This window comes from Dipodomys merriami, unplaced genomic scaffold (genome assembly GCF_024711535.1).
Source record: "Dipodomys merriami isolate MVZ:Mamm:240054 unplaced genomic scaffold, mDipMer1.0.p SCAF_59, whole genome shotgun sequence".
NCBI lineage: Eukaryota > Metazoa > Chordata > Mammalia > Rodentia > Heteromyidae > Dipodomys > Dipodomys merriami.
The window spans coordinates 3,088,209-3,116,059 of record NW_027206168.1 but is presented as its reverse complement, the minus strand read 5'-3'; the positions used below and the strand labels follow the sequence as shown (position 1 = coordinate 3,116,059).

Below are 27,851 nucleotides of genomic sequence, written 5' to 3'. Positions count from 1 at the left end.
AGAGATCAAAAGTCAGGTCCCAAGGCAGGTCATTCCTGGAGATTCAATAGTCCAAGCAGGACAAGCAAGGCACAGGAACCACAGAACCATTTGGAATTTTTTATTCTCTTTTTAAATACTGTACAGTGAAAAATAAATACGCCTTCTCATCCACCACACAAGGTTAGATCCCCTTCCCCCTAGGGGACCTTGTCACCCCCCTTCATACACACCCCTGGTTCTACTCCAAAACCTTCCCCATGCCTCCCACCCATGGATACCCATACTATCCCCGTCTTCCACAGTGATGAGGCCCCAGAAACGGGGGATACAGGATGGGAGGAGGGATAGCAGGGGAGCCCCCCTGAACCGTCGAATCTGGGTGGGTCAAGGAGCACCCCCACCAACAGGCGGAGAATGGGGGTACTCAGAGGTTGGGGCATTAGAGGATAAAGGCACATCCAGTCTGATGGGGAAGGGGAGGCTCCCCTCACCCTGGGGGTAGGGTGGACAAGAGGGAGGGTGTATGACCCTGTTACACACCCCTCCACTAGCTCCTGGAGGTTGGGGGGGGACCCAAGCTGCTGTGCCACCCCCCTCCCCCCTAGATAAGAGCAGCTCCAGCGCAGGTCAGTTGGGCCCATGAGGGCCATGGTGGTGGGCAGCAAGCGAGATGGAGAAAGGAGGGATGTGGGCTAGAGGTCTTATGAAACCCCATTAACCAAGCTACCCAACTCCAGGGGGGCGGAGAGCTCCCCATTCTCCGAGGGCCCCTTAGGAAGCTTGCTGACAGAGTCGCCCTAGGGAGTAAACAGAGGAATGAAAATGGCTGGTCAATAGGGCAAGGGTGGGCATTTTCTCCACTAAGCCCTGAGCACCTGAAGATCAGGTGCCTGCTCCCACGCTGATCACCCTTGCAGTGCATCATGCCCCCCAACTTTCTTTTCCAATGTCTGCACTATCTTCAGTGCAGCCTCAACTCTACCAGATATAGCCATCTAGGCAACTAAGAGTTTTCTGGGGTTATTTTGGGGGCTTCCTGCTCCACAACATCTTGCCAGCCTACCTTCTGTCCTGAAAGAGAGTCCTCTGAGGGTTTAGCTCCATCTAGAGGCGGCCGCTGCCGGCTCTGAGATTCTGCTCGTGAGATATAGTCAGCCACAGTCACTGGGGAAAGCAGAGGATCAAATGTTTCAGAAGGAACCAATGTATTCAGCCCCATAACTTCCCATGAACCCATGCTGGGTTTCCACAGGGCATGTGGCATCCTGCTCTGCTGACCTGGCTGGCGGTCCCCACTGATAGACCCATCTGTCCGATTACCACGGTTGCGGCGGCGGCGGCTGCGATTACGACGTTGGGGTCTGGATTCATCTTCTGTGAGTGTGGAAAAACAAGGCAAACATTCACCCACTCAACCCTCATTATTAACCATTTCCTACTTCTCAAATTATGTACACCCCTCACCCAGGCCATTCTCTGTCATGTTGGGCCCATCAGACTCCAGGCCTCCATCCATGACAGTCCTGTCTTCATCAGTGCGGCGGCGGCGAGAGCGACGGCGCCTGGCACTTGCTGGGGGAGGCTCCCCAGGCTCTGAATCAACAGGGGGCTCAGGTTCCGAAGTGTCCAGGAGGCTGTAGGGATTACTGTCTGGATCCTTTAGCACTGAGATGAAGAAGCAGAGTTGGGAGTCAGATGACCAAAGTCTCTCCATTGGGCCCACATTCACAACACCAGCTATCTTATACCTGAGCTAATTGATGAAGAGTTGTATCTTGAGGTGGGACGGGGGACAGGTGGTGGTCCCCTACCCCGGCCCCCAATCGGCCGCCTCCGGCTTTCTTCCCCTCGACTTTGGGGATCACGGTCACCAGGCCCAGCTCGGTTTGGCTCTTCTCTCTTCTCTGACTCTGTCTCAGATGCCGTGGACGGGTCTGAGCTGGGGCCTAGTGAACACAGAAGGGTTTACTCAAGGTCACAGACATCTTGCCCCAAGACCCACCACCAGCCTCAAACTAGTGCCCCCTTCTCATTCACAAGCACCTAGCCAAGCATTTCACCTCCATCAGTTTTCCAAGCTTCCACCCAGATCTCTGCATCTTTCACTGGCCCCACAGCTGTCTCACCATATGCAGGACCTCCAGTCCTCCGGCCCCGACCCCGGCCTCCATAGCTGCCCCCATAGGTTCTTGTCGCGTGGAGGGAGGAGGAGGAGCTCTCATCAGTGGTATAGCCAGCCTTGTCACTGCCGCCACCACCACCACCCCGTCCACTACCGGGAGGGCGAAAGCCCAGACCAATCTGCCGAAGCTGTTCATCAATTTGCAGCCTCTCCAAGCGAAGTTGTTCTACCTCCTGGTTGGGAAAAAGATGGATGACCACACAGAAGGAGAAACAGTATCTGTGATAATCACTGCATGGCTAACCTTTCAGGAATACAAGAAGGAGGTAGCTGAACAAGGAAATTTCCAGGATCTAACCTCACACCTAAAATATTCCCAATGGCTCTTGTTCTACAGAGACAAACTAGATGCCACAATCCCAAAGTTTTCTGCCAGCAGTCCTCACCCCCTTGCTATACGCAACCTGTCCCACACCCAGGCTTCCAGCATGGCCTACCTGCAGGTAGGAAAGATGATACTCCAGCAGTGCCTGGGCATTGCTGATATTCTCTCGGGTACCAACAAATATGAAGGGAACCATTCCCTGTGTAGAGCAAAGGCACAAATCAAGAAAAGATGGTAAAACAGAAATATTACCACCATACAATGGGATTACAACCTACTATTAGGATAAACATAAGTTTCTGTGCTCCACCCTCTAGAAGTTCTTAGCCCTCAGAAAACAACCACTCCCATCTGTGGAAACCAATCTCTAAGACTTTGGGTGCCATACCTCTTCCCTGGGGTTCTTCTTGTCATTATCACCTTCCACACGAACTCTCACCACACCAGATTTATCCACAATCTCCTGGATCACTTTCCCATTCTTTCCAATCACTTTGCCTGAATAAATAAAGAAGGAATTAGGCTCCCCCCACCTTTTTTAATGAAAGAAAGAATCAAACAGTCTTCTAGCCTCATCTCTCTTCTATGCCTAGGTATCTGATAAGGTTTCATGGAATCAAATACTACAGTCTCTACAAATGTATTCTATTTTTATCACTACCATGACAAACTATTTGCTTTGTTAAGTCCACAGAATAGTGTCAATCCCAGCTGCAGATCTTCATCACTTTCAAGACTCTCACATCTGGCCTCTATTCTCTTTCATACACATACCCCAACTCACCAACCAGATTCCTGGGTACTTGCACAGAGTCCTCAGAAAATTCTAGGTAGCTCCGAGCCTGCCGGCATGCTTCAGGAGTCTATGGAAAAAAGAGTGGGGAACTGCTACTGAAACAGCAGACTTGGATCTCTCAGCTGTCACCAAAGTCAGAAGGGGAGGTGGTGGAGGCCACCAGTACATATATGCTTCCACCTCAGCTCAACTTCTCTCTATCCCCTAACAGACCCAGAAGACATTTGCTGACCTCCCCATAGATGCGGAAAGTGCAGGTCTCTTCACCCAACTCAATGGCAGTCACCCCAGGTACTTTCCGGGCCTGCTGGATGTTGGCACCATGGGTCCCAATGGCCAGACCCATCAGATCCTCTCGCACTGTAAATTCCTCCTGGAATGCTGCTGCCAATTGCTTGCTTGTCTAAAAGAAAAAGATACTTTAGAAATAATGGTGGTGGAATCTCAGAGCACCTGTTCCAAAAGCCCAACCCTTTGCAAAAACACTGTGGAGTTTTTGCTTACCAAACCCAGGAAGTCGTAAATACTAATCATTTGGTGATAAGGGACATAATGAGAGCAGCTTGGGCTGGGAGCCACTACAGTTCTGGATTTGGCTCTAATATCCTGAATAAGACACACACTATATATCGCTTGCTAAGTCATTACACCAGACCTACCTCATTCTCAATACTAGCAAGAGAATTAAATAAAGGTGGCATGAAACTACTTTTCATTAGGTTCCTAACTCCTGCAGGTGGTAAGGCACTCTTTTTACCTTAAAGGACTATTAACTCCTCCCAAAAATAAAACCCACCAATCGGGCTGAGAATGTTGCATAGTGGTGAAGTACTTGCCTAGCCTGAGTAAGGCCCTCCAACACCAGCACAGGAATTTTTTTTTTAAAGGTGGGGGGTGGGGGAAATGGTGGGGGGAGCGGGGGCGGGGGGAAGGCTGAGAAGGTGGTTCAGTGGTAGAGTGCTTGCCTCGTGTGCGTAATTCCTCAGCACCATGTAAACAGAAAAAGCCAGAAGTGGCACTGTGGCTCCAAGTGGTAGAGTGCTAGCCTCGAGCTGAAGAGCTCAGGGACAGCGCCCAGGCCCAGAGTTCAAGCCCCACGACCCACCAAAAAAAGCAAAAGGAAAAAAAAAAAACAAAAAACAAGCCCAACAAGGTGAATAAAAGCAATGGGCTGCTGGGGATAGGCGGTTCACGTCTATTAGCTATTTAGGAAGCTCAGATATGGAGGTTCAAAGTTTGAGGCAAGCTCAGTAGTAAAGTCAATTCACTGGCTTTGTTTGTAAAATAAAGTCAGATTGACTTTCTTTTAGTGACTCATTGTAATCCTAGCTACTCTGAAGGCTGAATTAAAGTTTGAAGCCAGTCCTGGCAGACTGAGAGACTCTTATTTCTACCACCAAAAAACAGAAATAAGACCTACAGCTCAAGTGATAGAGCACAAACCAAGCAAAGCCAGATTCAATAACACCCTTCCTTCTCGCACCCCGCCCCCCCAAAATCAGAGTTCAAAAAAGCAGAAAATGTGCCTGTGGAATATCCATCACAGTGCTACATCACTTCTCAACCAGTCCTTAGTGGAGATCGCTGGGCTCAGGGGCAAGAAGACAAGCATAGTTCAAATAGTTTTGAAAAGAATGGTTCCGGGTACACACCAAATAGAAAAAGCATCTGACAGGATATTTCTAGATTACAATCCAGTGCTTCCTACCAAAATGGATAGAATCAAATTGGAGTTACAGCCATCAAAAAAAACTGTAACTAGCCAGGTGCCGGTGGCTCACACCTGTAATCCTAGCTACTCAGGAGGCTGAGATCTGAGGGTCACTGTTCAAAGCCAACCCCGGGCAGGAAAGACCGTGAGACTCCTATCTCCAATAAACCACTAGAAAACCGGAAGTGGCGCTGTAGCTCAAGTGGTAGAGCGCTCGCCTTGAGCTAAGGGACAGCGCCCAGGCCCAGAGTTCAAGCCCCATGACCGACAAAAACAAACAACAACAACAAAAAAAAAAAAAACCTGGAACTTAGGTGCTCAAAACCACTGCACTGGCTGGGCTCTGATGGCTCATGCCTTTAGTCCTGGCTACTGAAGAAGGCTGAGATCTGAGGATTGCTGTTCAAAGCTAGCCTAGACAGTAAAGTCCGTGAGACTCTTATCTCCAATTAACCACTAAAAAGGCTGGAAGTGGAGCTGTGGCTTAAGTGGAGAGCTACCCTTTAGCAAAAAAGCTCAGGGAAGTCGGGCGCTGGTGGCTCATGCCTGTAATCCTGGCTACTCAGGAGGCTGAGATTTGAGGATCGAGGTTCAAAGCCAGCTCAGGCAGGAAACTCCGGGAGACTCTTATCTCCAATAAACCACTAGAAAACTGGAAGTGGTGCTGTGGCTCAAGCGGTAGAGTGCTTGCCTTGAGCTGAAGAGCACAGGGACAGCGCCCAAGCCCAGAGTTCAAGCCCCATGACTGACAAAAAAAAAAAAAAACAAAGTGAGTGCCCAGGCCCTAAGCCACACACACACACACACACACACACAGACGCACGTGCGCAAACACACACGCACACACACACGTGCGCACACACACACACACGTGCGCGCGCACACACACACACACATGCACACATACACCCAGCAGCAGGGTACTGGTGGCTCACACTTGTAATTCTAGCTACTCAGGATGCTGAGATCTGAGGATCCTGGATCAAAGCCAGCCCCGGCAGATAAGTCTGTGAGACTCTTATCTCCAATAAACCACTCAGAAAACTGGAAGTGGCACTGTAGCTCCAGTGGTAGAGTGCTGGTCTTGAGCTGAAGAGCTCAGGGATAGCACCTAAGCCCAGAGTTCAAGCCCTATGGGCCAAAAAACAAACAAACAAAAAAACCCCACTGCATCAAGAGAAGGCAAGAAACTTACAACGACTTACTAGCCAAAATGTTGTTTTTTTATCCCCCCCCCCATTTTTGGTAGTACTAGGATTTGAACTCCAGACCTCAAACTTGCTACATTACATGGGCACTATATTTCTGAGTCATTCTTCCAACTCTTTGTGCGTGTACGCTAGTAACAAGGCTTGAATTCAAGGATTCAAGCTCTTAGTTTGCTTGCTCATAATTAGTACTCTAGGGCTGGGAAGGTGGCTCAGTGGTAGAGTGCTTGCCTTGCATGCATGAGGCCCTGGGTTCGATTCCCCAGCACCACATAAGCAAAAAGAAAAAAGCTGGAAGTGGCACTGTGGCTCAAGTGATAGAGTGCTAGCCTTGAGCTAAAGAGCTGAGGGACAGCGCCCAGGCCCAGAGTTTAAGCCCCATGACTGGACCCAAAAAAAAAAATAATAATAATAATTAGTACTCTACTGCATAAGCCATGCCTCCAGTCTAACATTTTGCTGGTTAATTTGAAGTGGATCTTATAGACCCTGTTAGCTGAAAACAGATCCTCCAAGGTTAGTCTCCTGAGTAGTTAGGCATCAGCCACCAGTACCTGGCTGGCCCTCCAATTTTTTTTTTTTTTTTGCCGGTCTTGAGATTGAACTCAGGGCCCGGGTACTATACGTTGGCCTTTTTTTGCTCAAGGTTATCACCAATGAGCCACAATTCTACCTCTGGGTTTTTTGGTGGCTAATTGGAGGTAAGATTCTCATGGACTTTCCTGCCTGGGCTGGTGTCAAACCACGATCTTAAGATATCAGCCATCTTAGTAGCTAGGATTAAGAGTGAGCAACTAGCCGGGCGCCGGTGGCTCACGCCTGTAATCCTAGCTACTCAGGAGGCTGAGATCTGAGAATCGCGGTTCAAAGCCAGCCCGGGCAGGAAAGACCGTGAGACTCCTATCTCCAATAAACCACCAGAAAACCGGAAGTGGCACTGTAGCTCAAGTGGTAGAGCGCTCGCCTTGAGCTGAAGAGCTGAGGGACAGCGCCCAGGCCCAGAGTTCAAGCCCCACGACCGACACAAAAAAAAAAAAAAAAAAAAAAAAGAGTGAGCAACTGACACCTAGTTTAAACCATTTTTTTTTTTTTGGGGGGGGGTCCGGTTGTGGGGCCTGAACTCTGGGCCTGGGCGCTGTCCCTCAGTTCTTCGGCTCAAGGCTAGCGCTCTACCACTTGAACCACAGCACCACTTCCAGCTTTCTTTTTGCTTATGTGGTGCTGAGGAATTGAACCCAGGGCCTCATGCATGCAAGGCAAGCACTCTACCACTGAGCCACCTTCCCAGCCCCTAAACCAGTTATTTTTTAAATAATGTCATGTTTCTTACCTAGCAAAGCCCTGGGCCATGATCTGCCTATTTTAAGCTATTATAGCTAAAATAACAGGAACATGCCACCACTCCTGTCAGTTGAGAGAGGTTCCTAAAAACCCTTCTACTGGCCTTGAGCTACGAGATCTTCCCTACCTCCCATTTCAAGTAGCTAGGATTATAGTAGTGAGCTAGTGGTATGTTTATTTTTCATTTTTGTGCCAGTCTCAGGGCTTGAACTCAGGACCTAGGCACTGTCCCTAAGCATTTTTGTTCAAGGCTAAAGCTCTACCACTTGAGCCACAGCATCACTTCCAGTTTTCTGGTGGTTAATTGGAGATAAAAGTCTCACAGACTTTCCAGCCTAGCTGGCTTCAAACTGAAATCCTTAGATCTCAGCCTCCTGAGTAGCTAGGATTACAGGCATGAGCCACCAGCTGCTGGCTTTTTTTTTTTTTTTAAATACAAAAGTTCACTATGTAGTCCAGGCTATTTTTGAGATCCTATTGCTTCAGTCTCTTAAGTGATTGATGTACCATGCTCAGCTATTTATTTTTTCAACTTTTACTGTCCTTTCACTAGGTGTTTTTTTTTTTTTTTCTATCCACTTTTTAAGTAATGTTAACAAGCTCAGCTTCTTTTTCCCCATTTTTTTTTGGGGGGGGGGTTGTGGGGCCTGAACTCTGGGACCTGGGCACTATCCCTCACCTCTTCAGCTCAAGGCAAGTGCTCTACCATTTGAGCTACAGCGCCACTTCAAGCTTTTTCTGTTTATACGGTGCCGAGGAATCAAACCCAGGGCCTCATGCACGCGAGGAGGCACTCTACCACTTAGCCACCTTCCCAGCCCATTCTCCCAATTTTTACAGCCCGGTTGCTTTGAACCATGATCATCAAATCTCAGCCTCCTGAATATCTAGGATTACAGCCATGAGCCACTGGCACCCAAGTCTTTTATTGCTGGTCCCGGACCTTGAACCCAGGGCCTGGGCGGGCACTGTCCCTGAGCACTGGGAGCACTCAAGATTAGTGTATACTAACATTTGAGCCATAACTCTACTTCTGGCTTTTTTGGTAATTTATTTGAGATAAGGCTGATGGATGTTCCTGCCTGGGCTGGCTTTGAACCATAATCCTCTACTGAGTAGCTAGGATTACAGGCATCATCCATAAGCACCTGGCAAGGTGCGTGTGGCGTGTGGTGTGTGTGTGTATGTGTGTGTGTGTGCGTGCGTGCGTGTGTGTGTTAAACTTAGGGCCTGGGTACTCTCCCTGAGGTCTTCTGCTTAAGGCTAGCGCTCTACCACTTTCAGCCATATTACAGGCATCATCAGGATGTGTGTGTGTGTGTTTGTGTGTGTGGGGGGGTGTGGGATGTGGAGTGTGTGTGTCTTGAACTCAGGGCCTGGGTAATCTCCCTGAGGTCTTCTGCTCAAGGCTAGCGCTCTACCACTTTCAACCATAGCTTTACTTACGGTTTTTGAATGGTTGGAGATACAAGTTTCATGGGGACTTTTTTGCTGGAGCTGGGTTTGAATGGCAATCCTCACATCTCAGCCTCCTGAGTAGCTAGGATTACAGGTGTGAACCACCGGCACCGAGCTTGTGAGACTCTTATCTCCAATAAACTACCAGAAAGCCACAAGTGGAGTCACTGTGGCTCAAGTGATAGGGTGCTAGCCTTGAGCAAAGTTACTCAGAGATAGCTTCCAGGCCCTGAGTTCAAGCCCCAGAACCAGTACAAAACGACAAACAAACCTCCAGCTCTGTCACCTGGAAAAGTATAAAATAGCCAATCTAGGTTTATTGACTAGAAAAGCCTTAATCCTGCTCCATAAATACAAGAACATGAATGGAGGATGAGGTGGGAAAGAAGGAGCACAATACTGTTTAGGAGGAAGAGGAGCCAAAACTGACCTATAGGGCTGGGAAGGTGGCTCAGTGGTAGAGCGCTTGCCTTGCATGAATGAGGCCCTGGGTTCGATTCCTCAGCACCACATAAGTAAAAAGCAAAAAAAAAAAAAAAAAGCAGGAAGTAGTGCTGTGGCTCAAGTGGTAGAGCTCTAGCATTGAGCTAAAATAGCTGAGGGACAGCGCCCAGACCCAGAGTTCATGCCCCACGACCAGACTCCCAAAAAAAACAAAAACAACAACAAAAAAACTGACCTCTAGATGCTTGGTAGCTTCTTCATTGCGGGACATTAGTAGCAATTTTGTACGTAGGCTTCGAAAATGCATGTCACCCAGCAGAGATGCTCGCTTCACAGGGGCTTCTGTGGTTGACTGGGAAGAAATCAATGGAAAAGTCATTAAAACTGACTTTGTATAAACACTAAGGAGAGTTAAGGATTAAGCATGAAAATGTTAAAATTCCTAGACAGGAGCTATGAAATTAAGCTAAAGCAAAATACGGTGAAGCATGGAGCTGGAAACTTAGTGGTAGAGTGCTAGCCTAGGATGCATGAAGCCCTGAGCTCGATTCCTCAGTACCACATAAACAGAAAAAGCCAGAAGTGGCGCTATGGCTCAAGTTGTAGAGTACTAGCCTTGAGCAAAAGTTCAGGGACAGTGCCCAGACCTGGAGTTCAAGCCCCAGGACTGGCAAAAAATTTAAAAAAAAAAAAAAAGAAAGAAAGAAAAACAAGCAAGAAAAAACAAGTTGCGAGCAGTGGTGCATAAAACTGAAGAGCTGAAGTAGTAAGAGAATCATGCGTTTAAGCAAAATCCTGTCTTTAAAAAAAAAAAAAAGGAACTGGGAAGGTGGGTCAGTGCTAGAGTGCTTGCCTTGTATGCCTGAGGCCCTGGGTTCGATTCCTCAGCACCACATAAGCAAAAAAGAAAGAAAAAAGCCAGCCGGGCGCTGGTGGCTCACGCCTGTAATCCTAGCTACTCAGGAGGCTGAGATCTGAGGATCGCGGTTCAAAGCCAGCCCGGGCAGGAGAGACCGTGAGACTCCTATCTCCAATAAACCACCAGAAAACCGGAAGTGGCGCTGTAGCTCAAGTGGTAGAGTGCTCGCCTTGAGCTGAAGAGCTGAGGGACAGCGCTCAGGCCCAGAGTTCAAGCCCCACGACCGACAAAAAAAAAAAAAAAAAAAGAAAAAAGCCAGAAGTGGCACTGTGGCTCAAGTGGTAGAGTGCTAGCCTTGAGTTAAAGAGCTGAGGGACAGCGCCCAGGCCCAGAGTTCAGGCCCCACAACTGGACCCCCCCCCAAAAAAAAGATTACATTCAATTGATTAAATATTGGGGCTGGGAAGGTGGCTCAGTGATAGAGTGCTTGCCTTGTATGCATGAGGCCCTGGGTTCGATTCCTCAGCACCACATAAGCAAAAAGCCGGAAGTGGTGCTGTGGCTCAAGTGGTAGGACACTAGCTTTGAGCTGAAGAGCTGAGGGACAGTGTCCAGAGGCCCAGAGTTCAGGCCAAAATTAAAAAAAAAAAAAAAAGGCCTGGCATCGGTGGCTCAAGCCTATAATCTTAACTACTCGGGAGGCTGAGATCTGAGGATCTCAAAGCCAGCGAAGGCAGGAAAGTCCTTGAGACTCTTATCTCCAATAAACCTCCAGAAACCTGGAATTGGCGCTGTGGCTCAAGTGGTAGAGTGCTAGGCTAGCCTTGAGCTGAAGAGCTGAGGGACAGCACCCAGGCCCAGAGTTCAGTCCCCAAAACCGACAAAAAAAAGGGGGGGGCAAAGGCTGGCCAGGCCCTGGTGGTTCACACCTGTAATGCTAGCTATTCAGAAGGCTGAGATCTAAGGACTGAATTTCAAAGCCATCCTGGGCAGGAAAGTCCATGAGACTCTTATCTACTATAAACGACTCAGAAAAGGGTGGAAGTAATGCTGTGGCTCAAGTGGTAAAGCACTAACCCTGAACAAAAGAAGCTTAGGGACACTACTCAGGCCCTGAGTTCAAGCCCCAGGACTAACAAATAAAAAAATGAATAAATTCAATTAAATAAGGGCAAAGTGCTGGTGGCTCACACCTACTCAGGAGGCTGAGACCTGCAGATCACTGTTTGAAGCCAGCCCAGGCAGAAAAGTCCATTAGAGTCTTACCTCCAATTAACTACCCAAAAACCAGAAGTGAAGCTATGGCTCAAAGTGGTAGACCGATAGCAATGTGATTTCCCTGCCTGGCCTGGCTTTGAACCCTGATTATCAGATCTCAGCCTACTGAGTAGCTAAGATAACTGGCATGGGCTACCAATGCCCATATGCATGCTTGCTTGCTTCCTTCCTTCCCTTTTTGGTGCCAACACTAGGGCTTGAACTCTGGGTGTTATGCTCTCATTCAGCTTTTTCACTAATGGTTCGCACTCAACCATTTGAGCCATGCCTCTACTTCCAAGTTTTCCCTGACTAATTGAAGAGACCCTCAGGATTCCAACTGCAATTCTCAAATTTCAGTCTCCCTGGTAGCTAGAATTATAGGCATGAGCCACCTGCAGCCAGCATCAGTTTATTTTTGAAGGTCCAATATCTAAGAAAGGGCCCTGAATCCAGATTATAACATGATTGTCAGGTATATAACTCACTGATACAGTGCTTGACTACGTCAGGTATATAACTCACTGGTACAGTACTTGACTACCATGTGCAAAAAAGACCCTGGGTTCTATCCTGAGGAATTCAAAATAAAGACGGATAGAAAATTCAGGTCATGAGGAAGATTTTTTTTTTTTTTTTTTTGGGGGGGGTCTGGTTGTGGGGCCTGACTATGGGCCTGGGTGCTGTCCCTCAGCTCTTCAGCTCAAGGCTAGCACTCTACCACTTGAGCCACAGCGCCATTTCTGGCTTTTTTCTTTTTGCTTATGTGGTGCTGAGGAAGCGAACCCAGGGCCTCATGCATGCAAGGCAAGGGCTCTACCACTGAGCCACCTTCCCAGCCCAATGAGGAAGATTTTTAATGTGCATGACCCTGGGTTGTATCATCAGGAATTCAAAACTGAGAGGTGGGGCGTGGTTTAGATCATGAGGACTAAAAGCTAGAGCTGCACAGGCCATATGGGTCAAGAACAATAAAGTCCTCTCTGACAAATACATGTAAGCACAATTTAGTTCCTCCCCTTGCTACCCAGGGACTAAAAAAGGGAAAAGGAATAATTGGCCAGGTGCTGGTGGCTCGGGCCTATAATCCTAGTTACTCAAGAGGAGGCCAGCCCAGGTAAAAAAAAGTCTGTGTGATTTATCTCTAAATAAGACAGAAGTGGAGCTGTGGCACTGGTGGTAGAGTGCTAGACTTGAGCAAAGTACAAAAAAAAGGGAATAATCGTTGAAAAGGCTTGTATGATTATATGAAAATTAGGAGAGAGGGCTGGAGTTTAGATAAGTCATAGAGCTCCTGCTCAGTAAGTCTGAGCCTGAGTTTAAATCCTATTACTATACCAAATGTCATACAAAGAAAAAAGAAAGAAAAGGCAAAATCAACTCACCAGAATAAAGAGCTCACTATTTGTGATGTTAAGAAAGATGCAGTTAGCTCCCAGTGCTTTCTTGAACTCTTTATGGACATTTTCATTGGTGCAGCTGCAGGGAAGAGTAAAGTGATCTCAGAATGCAGTGAGAGGCTAAGGTAGAAAGAATGGAAGCCAAGAAAATACGAGAGAAGGGACATTTAAATAACAGAGGCAGGAAATAAAGGGCCTGAAGATACATCAGGCAACAAGGGTCTCATAGGGTCAAGGGAACAGAGGAGACTAAAAAGTTGGAGTGGGAGAAATAAGGACAAACATTAGTTCTGTTAAGAGTGTCTCCCAAAATGGGCGCTGGTGGCTTACGCCTGTAATCCTAGCTACATAGGTGGCTAAGATCTGAGGATCTCGGTTCAAAGCCAGCCCAGGCAGGAAAGGCTGTGAGACTCTTACCTCCAATAAACCACTCAGAAAACCAGAAGTGGCACTGTGGCTCTAGTGGTAGAGTGCTAGCCTTGAGCTGAAGAGCTCACGGACAGCACCCAGGCCCAGAGTTCAAGCCCCATGACATATCAAAAAAAACAGGGTCTCCCATTCTCAACCTGCCCCCAACACTCACGCCTCTCTCAGATCTTCAGGCACAGCCATGGTAACCTTGAAGAAACTGCCTTTGGTTGCAAGGGGATTGGGATTAACTGGCCGAAGTCTCTCCAGTGTGACAATCTCATTGTAGGTGGCATCACAGGCAGCATATTCAATGACATAGAACTGGTAGAAAAAAAAGAAGTGTGGATGACCTGAGCATCTATCTCCAATCTTTCCCTCCAAAGATCTTCAGTCACTCACATCTCCCTTCATCATCCGCACTCGGGCCAGCCACCAGCCACAAGGTTCCTGTTCATTGGCTCGAGAATAAACCTACAGAGAAGGTAGGAATAAGAGACATTAAAGACGACCTTAAAACAACAAGAATTGAAAAAAGAAAAAATTCAAATACACTTAGGCTGGGAGCCGATGGCTCATGCTTGTAATCCTAGCTACTCAGGAGGCTGAGACCTGAGGATCATGGTTTGAAGTCAGCCTGGGCAGAAAAGTCCCTGAAACTCTTATCTCCAATAAACTACTCAAAAGAGCTGAAAGTGGTGCCGTGACTCAAGTGGTAGAGCACTTGCCTCGAACAAAAGAATCTCAGGGACAGTGTCTAGGCCCAGAGCTCAAACCCTAGTTCCAGCAAAATAAAAAATAAACTACAGTTAAATCTTTTTTTTTTTTTTTTTTTTGTCTGTGGTGGCACTTGAATTGTGGGCCTGGGTCTGTCCCTGAGCTCTTCAGCTCAAGGCTAGATTCTACCACTTGAGCCACAGCACCACTTCCAGCTTTTTCTGTTTATGTGGTACTGGGGAATTGAACCCAGGGCTTCATGCATGGTAGGCAAGCACTCTATCACTAAGCTACATTCCCATTCCCTTAAGGCCAATGTTCGACCACTTGTGCCACAGCTCCATTTCAGGCTTTTTGGTGGTTAGAGATCATGGCCTCTCCTGCCTGGGCTGGTTTTGAAACATGATGCTCACATCTCAGCCTCCTGAGTAACTAGACTACAGGTATGTTTACAATCTAAGCATCCAGCTTAAATCTTTTTTTTTTTTTTTGGTCAGTCCTGGGGCTTGAACTCTGGGCTTGGGCACTAGCCCTGAGCTCTTCAGCTCAAGGCCAGCACTCTACCGCTGAGCCACAGCACCACTTCCAGTTTTCTAGTGGTTTATTGGAGATAAGAGTCTCACGGACTTTTCTGCCCGGGCTGGATTTGAACCGTGATTCTCAGATCTCAGCCTCCTCAGTAGCTAGGATTACAGGCGTGAGCCACTGGCGCCCAGCTCTTAAATTTATTCTTAAACCAACAGTAAGGCAAACTAGAAGAAGGGGTTACTAACAACAACAAAGAAGTGATGAATTGGTGCACTTTACTTCTCCACAGGCTACATGGCTATGTGGTGACTCGGGCGAAGAAAAAAACAGAAACCAACCAGAGAAGAGTGTAAGATACTAAAAAAAAAGTGATGTTTAGAATGGTTGACTTCCAGCCAAGTGTAATGGCACATGCCTGTAATCCCAGTGTTATGGTGGCAGACGGAGGATCTCATGTTCTAGGCCAAACTGGGCTATACAGTAAACCCTGTTTCAAAAACCCCAAGGCTGGGAAGGTGGCTCAGTGGTAGAATGCTTGCCTTCTATGTATGAGGCCCTGGGTTCGATTCCTCAGCACCACATAAGCAGAAAAAAAAAGCTGAAAGTGGTACTGTGGCTCAAGTGGTAGAGCGCCAGCCTTGATCTCAAGAGCTGAGGGACAGCGCCTAGGCCCAAACTTCAGGCCCAATGACTAAAAAAAAAAGCTGGGCACCAGTGGCTCATGCCTGACATCCTAGTCAGGATGCTGAGATCTGAGGACTAAGGTTCAAAGCTAGCCAGGGCAGGAAAATCCATGAGACACTTATCTTCAATTAAATTAATGAAAAGCTAAAAGTAGAGCTGTCGCTCAGAGTGGTAGAGTACAAGTCTTGAGCAAAAGAAGCTAAAGGATAGACCTAGGCCCAGAGTTCAAGCCCCAGGACCAGCACACAAACAAACTTCCTAACCCATACCTCTACTTCATCTCCTTCTGAGATCTCCTTATTATAGTCAGTAGGAGGTGGTAGCCGGACATCCCCAAAAGGAATCTGTCTCTCACTCTGCCAGCTGTAAGAGAAGCAGTGATATGAAGTCTACTTAGATTGGTATAATTGCTCATTTGTTCAGGAAGGACTTAGTTCAGCTGGGCAACTTCCACACTCCCATGTAAGTAGAGTCTAGGTACCAGCCCCTCCTCCATATTAGTGTCTTCCATCTCTTACTAGAATCTACCAAATACCCCCACCCTCACCAAAGTATTTATCCTTTCTTCTTCTGGTCCTTCAGGAGAGGAAAGTTACCCACCCAAACCCACAGCTTTCCCCCACCTTTACATGCCTCATAGGACTCAGCCGCCCCCTCTTCACTCTCCTTCTAGGACCTAGTATGCTGGATTCTCTATTCCCAAGGTCTTACTTGTTTTCAAAGAAGATGGTGACAGAGTCTTCATGGACATCCTTCACAAAGCCCTAGAATGGATTTTAAGAGAGTTAAAAACAAAACAAAACAAAATATAAAATAACATTTCATCGGGGCTGGGAAGTTGGCTCAGTGGTAGAGCGCTTGCCTTGCATGCCTGAGGCCCTGGGTTCGAGTCCTCAGCACCACATAAGCAAAAAAGAAAAAACCCGGAAGTGGCGCTGTGACTCAAGTGGTAGAGCACTAGCCTTGAGCTGAAGAGCGCAGAGTTCAGGCCCCACGACCGGACCCCCCAAAAAAAGAAAAATAATGTTTCATCATCATCTTAGCCAACAGAAACAAAGGTATTGGAAATCCTTAAAGTAGTTTTAGGTGGGGAAACCAAGCAGTCTAAATAAAGACAGGCCAGTAAGGGTACACTATGATCATGGGTAATAAGAAAGTCAGATAAAGAAGGGGTCAGATGTGTGACTCAGTTGGTAGATGAGCCAAAGGCAGCAGGTACTGATTTTTTTGAGACCTGGTTTCAGACCTTAAAAAAAGAGAAAGAAAGAGAAATGATACTGGAAAGAGATGGGACAAAATTCAGAAATAATATGGAATGGGAATTAAGTACAAGGGGCAAGTACCACATGTAACAGAACATCATGAAAACTGGTGGTCTATTCTGACTCCCACAGGGACTCCTGTGTACTGTTGTGCTGAGCAGCCTGCCAGAGTTCAATTAAAATACCAACAACATTCAGCAAAGCTAAGAATATCCCATGAGACTGTGAGAGGTTGTCCTGGAACACCTAGAGGACATCAGGATCTGTCAAGAAAGCAAGGGTCTAGGGTCCCTAAACCAGCAAGAGACCTGAGCACTTAGTGCCCCTAACAATGGATCCTTGGAAAATAACCCTGAGAAGTTGAAAACAATACATACAACTTACAAAAGAAAAAGAGGCTAGAAAGGTAATTGTTGAATTTCAAAGAATAAAATTGATAGGGGCTGGGAAGGTAGCTCAGTGGTAGAGTGCTTGCCTTGCATGCATGAGGCCCTGGGTTCAATTCCTCAGTATCACATAAGCAGAAAAAGCCAGAAGTGGTGCTGTGGCTCAAGTGGTAGAGTGCTAGCCTTGAGCTGAAGAGCTGAGGGACAGTGCCCAGGCCCAGAGTTCAGACTCCACAATCAACCAAAAAATAAAAAGAAAAGAAAATCTATAGAAGATCACAATCTTGAGATCATAGCAAGGTTAACGGAGATATGAAAAAGATGGGTCATCCATTTCTTTTCATCTTCACTAATGGTGCCTAAGTTTTGTGTTTAACCCTACATTCCCATTTTCCTATTTTCTTTTTTTCCACACAGAGATTACTAATTCTGGTAAGTTCAAATTCATTAATCTGCTTCTATTTGTACTGTTTTTCATTTCATATCTAATAAATCTCTCTAATCCAAGGCTGTTTTCCTCCTACATCTTCTAGAAGTTTCATAGATTTTTTTTCGGTGTTGCATTTAAGTCTGTGATCATGTGTATGTGCACGCATGTTCCACAGGAACCCAGCTTGTCATCCATTTTGAGTTAAATTTTCTATACAGTAAGCAGTACAGATCATAGATCTTTTTTCTTTTTTCTTTTGGTTGGTCATAGGGCTTGAACTCAGAGCCTGGGCGCTGTCCCTCAGCTCTTCACCTCAAGGTGAGTGTTCTACCTCTTGAGCCACAGTGCCACTTCTGGTTTTCTGGAGGTTTATTGGAGATTAGACTCTCACAGACTTTCCTGCCTGGGCTGGCTTTGAACTGCAGTCCTCAGATCTCAGCCTCCTGAGTAGCTGGGATTACAGGTGTGATCCACTGGCATCTAGCACAAGTCCTTCTAAAATAAAATGTGGGACTAGGAATGTGGCTTAGTGGTATAGTACTTTCCTGGCATGCATAAAGCCCTGGACTCAATTTCTCAGTACCACATAAACAGAAAAAGCCAGAAGTAGTGCCCAGACCCTGAGTTCAAGCCCCAGGACTGGCAAAAAATAAATAAATAACCCATGGCTATACAGTTTCAGTACCATTTGTTGAAAAGACTCCTGCCTATAATCTTAGCTACTCAGGACTGAGACTGAGCCTGAAAGATAATCTCAGTTCCAAGAAAGCTGGGACAAAAAGTCAGGGAGACTCAATCTCAAATTAACCAGCAAAAATGCTGGAATGCAGCTTAAGGCCTGGAGTTTGAGCCCCTGTATCAAAGAAGAAAAAAAAAAAAAAAAGGAAAAAACACAGAAAAGAAAAATAGTGCCCTTAGTCAGATGTCATGTTTTATGCCTCTAATCCCAAGGTTTTAAGCCAGGAGTGGAGGCAAATGACAGTAATCCCAGCTATGTGGGAGCCCTAGGCAGAAGATTACAGTTTGGGGCTAGCCTGAGCAAAAAAGATACTAAAAGAAATAAAAGAAGCTAAAATAAATTGTCTGTAGTAACACTCAGGGAAGAACAAAAGCATGAGGCTGAGTACAAACCCCAGTACCACACATACACATGCATGCGCATGCGCACGTACACATGCACACACACACACACACCTATCCGTTCTTTTTGAACTACCTTTCCATTTATATGAAAAAAATTTTAAGGGCTGGGAAGGTGGCTCAGTGGTAGAGCACTTGCCTTGCATGCATGAGGCCCTGGGTTCAATTCCTCAGCACCACATAAGCAAAAAGAAAAAAGCCAGAAGTGGCGCTGTGGCTACAAGTGGTAGAGTGCTAGCCTCGAGCTGAAGAGCTGAGGGACAGCGCCCAGACCCAGAGTTCAGGCCCCACGACCGGACCCTCCCCTTCCCTCCCCCCCCCCCGCAAAAAAAAAAAAAAAGATTTTAAAAGGAAGTATGGCTCACGGAGTAGAACAAGCACCTACCTGGCAAACATGAAATCTTAAGTTTAATTAATTAATTTCAAAAATTGGGGGCAGGGGGCTGGGAAGTTGGTTCAGTGGTAGAGTACTTGCCTTGCATGCATGAGGCCCTGGGTTCAATTCCTCAGCACCACATAAACAGAAAAAGCCAGATGTGGCTCTTGGCTCAAGTGGCAGAGTGCTAGCCTTGAACTGAAAAGCCGAGGGACAGCACCCAGGCCCAGAGTTCAAGCCACACAAGGGACAAACAAACAAACAAATAATTATGGGGGTTGGAGGTGTAGCTTGGTTGGTAGAGTGCTAGACAATGAACAAAAGCATCAGGTACCAAGTTCTAGTCCTTATCTCAAACCTAAAGCAAATTATGCAGCACCAGGCACTGGTGGCTTACACCTGCACTCCTTCCAAGCTATTCAAAAGGTTGAGATCACAGGCAGGAAAGTCAGCGAGTCTTAACTCCCATCAACCAGCAAAAAGTAGGAAGTGGAGCTGGGATATACCTTAGTAACGAAGTGCTTGCCTAGCAAGTGCAATGTCCTGGTTCTATACCTAGTACAAAAAAAAAAAAGGAAAGGAAAGGTAGGAAATGCAGCTGTAGCTGAAGTGGTAGAGCACTACCCTTGAGCAAAGAAGCTAAGAAAAGGTCAGTGCCTAGGCCCAAGTTCAAGGACCAGGACCAATGCATGCATGCACGCACGCACTGTTTTGCTGGTCATGTTGCAGACAGCTGCACACTATCAGCACTTCGGAGATAGAGGCAAGGAAGTAGAGGCAGAAACAGGAGGACCTCCAGCTTTGAAAACTATATAGTTACAGACCAGCCTGGGCTATATAGAAAAACTGTTTCAAATAAATAAAAATTAAAAATTAGAGGTTTAGGTGGAGCATGGCTCATTGCATGCTTAGCATGTACAAGGTCCTGGGTCAAATCTCCAGAATTAAAAATAATAATAGTGCTGGGCGCCGGTGGCTCACGCCTGTAATGCTAGCTACTGAGGAGGCTGAGATCTGAGGATCAAGGTTCAAAGCCAGCCCCGGCAGAAAAGTCCGTGAGACTCTTATCTCCAATAAACCACTAGAAAACCACAAGTGGCACTGTGGCTCAAGAGGTAGAGCACTCGCCTTGAGCTGAAGAGCGCAGGGGCAGGGTCCAGGCCCAGAGTTCAAGACCCACAACCAACAACAACAAAATAGTAATAAGGACTTCAAAAGACTAATACACAGGAACTATTCCTAAGCCTTGTGGCTAAAAACAGCTGAGTTTAGGAGGGACAGACAAAAAATGCCCTGGAGAATGCACAGCTTATACCTCACAGAACAATCATAAACATACTGCTCTTTCCTTATGGTGGGAAAATCGAAGCCTAAATTTTAATCCTGACACAAGCCATTTTTCTCTTTTTTAGAGATAGGACCTTACAATAAAGTTCTTAGAGCCCATAGTGTACAGTACTTCCTGGGTCCTTTCTTAACTATATTTTTTCTCTTGACATTCTCTTCCCTCAGAGATGTTTATACCTCTTTGGAAGTGGCACTATAGCTCAAGTAGTAGAGCGCTAGCCTTGAAGAAAGAGCTCAGGGACGGTGTCAATATACACATACACACATACACACACACACACACACACACACACACACACACACACACACACACACACACACACACACACACACACACACACACACACACACACACACACACACACACACACACACACACACAGAGAGAGATTAGCAATATTAGAGTTGGTTTTTCTAAATAACTTCAAAGGCAGAAATGCAGAGCTCAGAATGGATTCCACCCTTATATCACACTGCAGTTTAACATGGTCACTCACCTTATATTTCTAAAATGTTTTTCTTTTAAATATTTTCCAAAACAAGCTCTCTCCCCAACCTCATATTCCAATCCTGTCTCTCCTCAATTCCAACCACTCACCCCAAATAACAATTTTTTTCCCTTGAAGAATACTAGTGATGGGCTAGGATGTAGCTCAGTGGCAAAGCGCTTGCCTAGCAAGTGCAACGTCCTGGGTTCGATCCTCAGTACCAAAAAAGAACAGACAAAAAAAAAGTCATTTTGGGGGGCTGGGAAGGTGGCTCAGTGGTAGAGCGCTTGCCTTGCATGCCTGAGGCCCTGGGTTCGATCCCTCAGCACCACATAAGCAAAAAGAAAAAAGCCGGAAGTGGCGCTGTGGCTCAAGTGGTAGAGCACTAGCCTTGAGCTGAAGAGCTGAGGGACAGGGCCCAGGCCCACAGTTCAGGCCCCACGACTGGACACCCCCCCCCCAAAAAAAAAGAATACTAGTGATGAAACTAAACTTTAAGTTCTGCTTAGTCTATGCTCACTGGGAAAAGGATGGTGGGAGTGGAATCTATCAGAAAACCATCTAGACCCAGACAATTATTATCAAATAATAACTACTAATGTATCAAATACAATCAAATATTATCAAATTATCACTATTAGCAAATAATCACTAAATTATTATTCAACAGCTGTATCATATCCTGGCTTCAACTTGAGGCCAAGCAGTGTCAAGTGTAAGGAAAGGTTTCTAGATACTTCCATTTTGTCAAATTGGAAGATATGAAATTAGTCCCCATCTTTACCCTATCTTCTACTCTGAGCTCTAAAAAGATAAGAGATTTTAGAAGCCAAGCAGGAAAAAAATCTGATAAAAAACTTGGCCAGTTGGGCACTGATGGCTCATGCTTGTAATCCCAGCTACTCAGGAGGCTGAGATCTAAGGATCTTTGGTTAGAAGCCAGCTTGGGCAGGAAAGTCCATGAGACTCTTATCTCCAATTAACTATCAAAGGAGCTGGAAGTGGAGCTGTGTTTCAAGTGGTAGAGCACTAATCTTGGGCAAAAGAGCTAAGGGACAGCACCTAGGCTCTGAATTCAAGCCCCAGGACATACACATACTCATACTCTTACACTCCCCCCCCCCACACACACACACAAAAAACAAAGTGGCTCACTAAAATCCTAGCTATTCAGAAGGCTAAGATTTGAAGATAAAGGTTCAAAGCCAGCCTTGGCAGACAAATCTGGCAAAAATAAAAAAGGCTCAATAAAAGCTTAAAGCCTTGAGTTCAAACTCCACTACCAACACCCCCCAAAACAAAACAAATCCTATGTTAATGTTGATGATACCCCGTTCATTAACAAAGGAATAAGAGCTAAAGCTCAGTAGTACACTTGCCTAATAAGACTTGGGTTTGATCCCCAGTACCACCAAAAAAAAAAAAAAAAATTATCTAGACCCAGTGACACATACCTCATAATTCTATTACTCAGAAGGAGGCTAAGACAGAAGAATCTCAAGTTTAAAAACAGCTTGGGCTACACAATAAGTGCCAAACTATACAGTAAGACCTTGTCTCAAAAAAGGGGGGGAGGGGTGGTAGAAGGGGCTGGTCTGCACATGGTGGTGCATGTCTGTAATCCCTGCATACACTACAAAGGTAATCCTTACTGAAGCAAGGCCAACATGGGCTGCAGCTTCCAAGCCAGCTTGGGCTATACAGCAAGACCCTATATCCAAAACAAAATGTAACAAAGAAAAAGGAAAATTTGATGAGATAGTTATAAAATAACTTAGGTCCTAGATCTAATACCTGTGGTGAAAAAAAAACAAAACAGGACTCTATTTGGAGGAGAAAGGGAGCTCCAAACTTTTAGTTCCAGAGACAATGTAACCAATCTTTAAAGGTGGGTGTGGGTGGCTCACCCTTTAACTACCAAAAAAGCTGGAAGGGAACTCAAGTGGTAGAGTGCTAGAATTCAGCAAAAAAGCTCAAGGACAGTGCCCACACCCTAAGTTCAAGCCCCAGGACCAGCACCAGCACAAAAACAAAAACACTCCTTGACCCATTCCAATTTGCTGAGTCATGAATATTAAATCAGTATAGCAAGGTCAGACAAGATAAATAGATAAATGTCTACAAGGCACTGAGAGGTGAAGAAAGATTAGCCCAGTGTTAGGGACGTGACATTAACTCAGTCATGGAACAGAAAATGCTGAAGTGGCCAGAAAACAAAATCCTTATTACCTGGGCTATTGGCTCAACTCTAAACTTAACTCTCTAAAATTATCTGTAGCCCCTCCTCACCCCCTCCCCCAACACACATCCCATTCATGCAAGTCTATCACTGCCATCACCCACAGGTAAAAAAGGAAAAATTCAGGGACATGCTGTTAGACATTCCCATGTGGAAAAGGAAACATGTCCACATGTCCCCCCTGCCTCTCATAGTTAATTTGAACTGGATACCAATCTTTCCCAGCTGTGCAACACTCCCAGCTTTCTTAGAAAAAAAAAAAAAAATCAAACATCTTGTCTTGATCTCAGATTTTACAATTACTTTCCTTGGAACACACACTTGGAGGTAGAAAGGATCCAGGACAAGATCCTGGGAGGAATAGGACTAACATGTCAAAGGGAATCTCAAGAATGATTCCTGTTTGGGGGCTGGGAAGGTGGCTCAGTGATGGAGTGCTTGCCTTGAATGTATGAGGCTCTGGGTTCGATTCCTAAGCACCACATAAGCAGAAAAAGCTGGAAGTGGCACTGTGGCTCAAGTGGTAGAGCGCTAGCCTTGAGCTGAAGAGCTAAGGGACAGTGCCCAAGCCCAGAGTTCAGGCTCCACGACCAACAAAAAGAAAAAAAAAAAAATGATGCCAGTTTGGAAGAAAGGGTATAAGAGACAAATGTGCTCTATGAGAACCAGAAAGGAATTAGCAACTTTTTGCCAAAGAAAACAAAAATGCTATAGAAGCAAGCTAGAAGAAAAAGTCCCAAGGGTTATGTGGAAAATGACAAAAGAGATGAGCTGAGAGCTTTCTTCAATAAGACACAATAAAGGCGCATGCTAGAATTACACAGAAAATACAAAAATATTTGGATAAAAACACAGAAGACTTGAGAGGATAATGTATATATGTATACCCATAGGCACTGGAAAAGGAAATCTGATGAGGGAAGGGAAGACACTGGTTGGCATTTAACTGGGTAAAAGCCAATAAACATCAAATGAGGTGGGGGTAGAAACCACATACTCAAAAGGCAAATACAAGACCCTTTCCAACCACATGAAGTACATAAAACACTGGTTGCTCAAGTTTGAAATCCTAAGCTACTCAGGAGGTTGAGATCTGAGAATCACAGTTCAAAGCCAGCCAGACAGTAAAGTCCAGGAGACTCTTACCTCCAATTAACTACCAAAAAACTGGAAGTGGAGTTGTGGCTCAAGTGGCAGCGCACTAGCCTTGAGCAAAAAAAACTCAAAGACTGCACCTAGGTCCTGAATTCAAGCCCTAGCACTGACACCAAAAAAAAAAAAAAAAAAAAAAAAAAAAAGTTGGGTTTTGGTGACTTATACCTATAATCCAACTACTCAGGAAGCTGAAATCTGAGCATCATGGTTCAAAGCCAGCTCAAGCAGGAAAGTATGATACTATTATCACCAATTAACCATTAAAAAGCCAGAAGTGCAGCTACGGTTCAAGTGTACAATGCCAGAATCGAGCAGCAAAGTTAAAGGACACATACACACATTAAAAAAAAAAAAAAAAAAAAAAGGCTGGGAAGGTGGCTCAGTGGTAGAGCACTTGCCTTGCATGCCTGAGGCCCTGGGTTCAATTCCTCAGCACCACATAAGAAAAAAGCCGGAAGTGGCGCTGTGGCTCAAGTGGTAGAGTGCTAGCCTTGAGCTGAAATGCTGAGGGACAGCACCCAGCCCCAGAGTTCAGGCCCCACGACCGGACCCCCCCCCAAAAAAAAAAAAAGATAAAAAGAAAAAGTAGTTCCCAAGGACTTAGGGAAGCTGGGAATGGGGCTTAGGGGTACAGTGCTTGCCTAGCATGCATGAAGTCTTGGGTTTGATTCCTCAGTACCACATAAATAGAAAAAACTAGATACGGTGCTGTGTCTCAAGTGGTAGAGTGTTAGCCTTGAGTCAAAGAAGGTTAGGAACAGCGCAGGCCATGAGTTCAAGCTCCAGGACTAGGGGAGAAAAAAAAGACTTAAGGAGAACCAAAAGGATGCTCATCTCACATGTGATGCTATGAGAACTTCTTTCTCCTCAAGCTCCTTAGGATGAAAGAATGTCAAGGAATCAGACAATCGGACAATTCCATACATAAAGTCCAAAAGAGATTCAGAATTCCATCTGTCACATAATGATAGATATATACCTGGGAGGCAAGAAAGATAAATCTCTATGTCTTAACCTAAATGGGAAAAAATGTCCCAGAAAATGGAGCCTGAGCAGATAAAAAGTAGGTGGTAGAAGAGCTTTATGGAACCAAATCTTGGGCAAATGAGAAACTGAAATACGCAAGAATCTTTAAAAATGTATAAGTTCTCTTGTCCTGCCAAAAAATGCTGTCAGATTTGGAATCAAGAGTGGGTCAAAAAAAGCCTTCAAGTGGAAATCTGTAGGAAGATAACTTAAGGAAACCTGATTAGATTCCCTTTTAAAGATCGTGAATTTGAAGGTTACTTTCCTCAAGAGAAAGCCACCATTGGAATGAACTAAATGTATCTCAGAGGTCAAAGTTAGATAAGAAGTACAAATCCATCCCTCACTAAGAAAAAAAATGGTAGACCAGCAGGCCTTGGGATAAAGGTGTGGTGGGGTCAGACTGGTGAGAAGGATCCACTTCATGGCTGGCTGGGAGGCAACTTGATTGACACAACCTGAAGTAAAAGAGGCCAAAATGTCACAAATGGATTTTCACATTTTATCCTTAGGCTGGGAGCAGGAATATAAAATGAAAGTGGGGTGAGAGCCAGTAGGCAGAGGCCTCCCTGAGGAAGATTAAAGGCTCTAATACGGGCCAGTGGGTCTTCCCAAGGGGGTCATGTGGGAGAAGAAAGAGAATTCTCCATGTGCTTGGACTATAGGGAAGACACGATTGAGGGCTAAGAAACAGGAAAAGTCAATTAGTAAGTAGTCAGGCAAAAGGGGTTTCTCCTGGGGGGGGAAGGACGGTGAGCACCAATTCAGGCACAATAATGTCCTTATTCTCGTGCTCTCCGAGCTGGAGGTAAAAGCAGGTGTAACAGAAGGGTCCAAACGTACGAAAGAGCTAGAAGGTTAACTCCCACGGTCTGGCAGGGAGGGCTGCGGGTGGGGACGCGGGCCGAAGGTTCTAAGGGTCAGGACTTAAGCTGCAGAAGCCCGATCCCGCCCCACGTTTTCCTGCTCGGGCTGGGGGGAGGGGGCCAAGCCGGGTGTCCCGGGTCGCCGCGTCGCCTCACCTTGTAGAAGGCCCCGTTGGAGCCGCGCACCTCGACGGGCAGTCCCGGCTCCACATCCCCCCCGGAGGCCAGGCCGCCCATGGCGCCGCCACCGCTTCCGACTCCCCCGGCGGCGGCTGCAGCGGCGCTCTGAGTGCGGGCCGGGCCGGGCCCCCGGCGTCTCCCAGGAGGAGGAGCTGGAGGGGGAGCCGCGGGAGGCGGGAGCCGGGCCGGCCCCACGGCGGCCCTGCCACAGCCAACGAGCAGGGGGCCGGGGCCGGGCCGCTCCCCGTCCGCCGCCGCCGCCGCCTTGGTCTCCGCCACCGTGAGGGAAACGGCTGCCGCCGCCGCTACCTTCGTCACCTCAGCTTCCGCCCGCCGGCGCCCCCGCTGCTGCCTCAGTCCCGGGACCCGCTTCTGCCGCTGCCCCTCCACGGCCTCCACCTCCCTGTGCCGCCGCCTACTGCGCAGGCGCACCGAGCACCCGCCCGTCGCGCGCGGAACCCAAGGGCCAAGGCGCAGGCGCCGAAGCTGGCTACCCAGCTCTCGCTCGCCAGCGCATCAGGGTTTCCACATTCCCTTCCACTCTCTCACGCCCCCTTCTGGTCGCTCCCTGACGCTTGCGCAGAACAGGGAGAACTGATCTGTTCGCCACCCCACCCCTCCAACAGCTCCCATTCCTTCCTTTCCCCGCCCCACAACACAGAGAGCTAGCCAATTGCGGGGAGGGAGGGGCTTAGCTCACTCCCTGCTATTGGACTTCCGCCTCCTGATTAGATAAGCCACACCTTCTCCACCACCGTGAGCTCCTCAGCAATTTAGGGATGAGCATGCGCCTGAATGACTGCTTGGTCACTTTCCCCCACCTTTGTCTTTCTTGATGCGCACGCTCCAAGCAAGAAGAAGAGGAGGAGTCGAAAGTCAAAAGGTGGCCAATGCGCATGCGCCGAGCTGCAAAGCTGGTGCGCATGTGTAGACTTTCAAGCGCCTATAACTAGGCTATACAAGAAGTTAAGAGTCATAGTTCTTGGTGTATAATGAAAAAGAATAACTTTATCATAATGAAGCCCCTCACATAGCACAATTAATATGCGCTAACTAAAAGATGGGAGGAAGGGGCTGGGAAAGTGGCTCAGTGGTAGAGCACTTGCCTTGCATGCTCAAGGCCCTGGGTTCGATTCCTCAGCACCACATGAGAAAAAAGCCGGAAGTGGCGCTGTGGCTCAAGTGGTAGAGCGCTAGCCTTGAGCTGAAGAGCTGAGGGACAGCACCCAGACCCAGAGTTCAGGCCCCACGACTGGACCCTAAATAAATAAATAAATAAATAAAAGATGGGAGGAAATAATTTCAATGTAATGCAGAAAAACAAATTGAATAAGATTCCTTATGTAAAGCCTGAGGAGTTCAAAACAGGAAAAATTGTCATGGAATAAGAATAACAGCAGGAAATTTTAAGATTCTCTTCCTTTCCTCTGCATGCTAAGCAAGTATTCTACCACTGAGCTATGCCCCAGCCAAACTCCTGATTCTTTATATATAGTTTTTTTGGGTTTTTTTTTTTCTTGGTCGTGGGGCTTGAACTCTGGGCCTGGGCGTTGTCCCTCAGCTCTTCAACTCAAGGCCAGCGCTCTACCACTTGAGCTACAGCGCCACTCAAACTCCTGATTCTTGAACTAAGAATGAGATAACTAAAATGAAGAT

General features: G+C 46.6%; 1 protein-coding gene across 1 annotated transcript; it reads right to left on the bottom strand.

The window, feature by feature from the left end:
• Nucleotides 1–86: 86 nt before the first annotated feature.
• Nucleotides 87–26,621, bottom strand: Fxr2 (FMR1 autosomal homolog 2). Its single transcript, XM_070001493.1, has 17 exons — nucleotides 26,172–26,621; nucleotides 16,012–16,064; nucleotides 15,570–15,663; nucleotides 13,774–13,845; nucleotides 13,547–13,695; nucleotides 12,949–13,042; nucleotides 9,683–9,799; nucleotides 3,518–3,688; nucleotides 3,274–3,352; nucleotides 2,878–2,987; nucleotides 2,602–2,688; nucleotides 2,109–2,337; nucleotides 1,731–1,928; nucleotides 1,447–1,647; nucleotides 1,261–1,356; nucleotides 1,046–1,146; nucleotides 87–779 (listed from the first exon to the last, which is right to left on the bottom strand). The coding sequence occupies exons 1-17, from the start codon at nucleotides 26,250–26,252 to the stop codon at nucleotides 684–686; spliced, it is 2,028 nt and encodes a 675-aa protein (XP_069857594.1). The 5' UTR covers nucleotides 26,253–26,621; the 3' UTR covers nucleotides 87–683.
• Nucleotides 26,622–27,851: the final 1,230 nt, after the last annotated feature.

Bases quoted from the DNA above. Each gene is read 5' to 3' on its own strand.
- Fxr2 (XM_070001493.1), bottom strand. From the start codon at position 26,252: ATGGGCGGCCTGGCCTCCGGGGGGGATGTGGAGCCGGGACTGCCCGTC. The intron at 3,353-3,517 runs GTCAGCAAATGT...TTTTTTCCATAG, and splicing joins CTTTCCGCATCTATGGGGAG to ACTCCTGAAGCATGCCGGCA. The intron at 1,648-1,730 runs GTATAAGATAGC...TCTTCATCTCAG, and splicing joins CTCTTCATCAATTAGCTCAG to TGCTAAAGGATCCAGACAGT.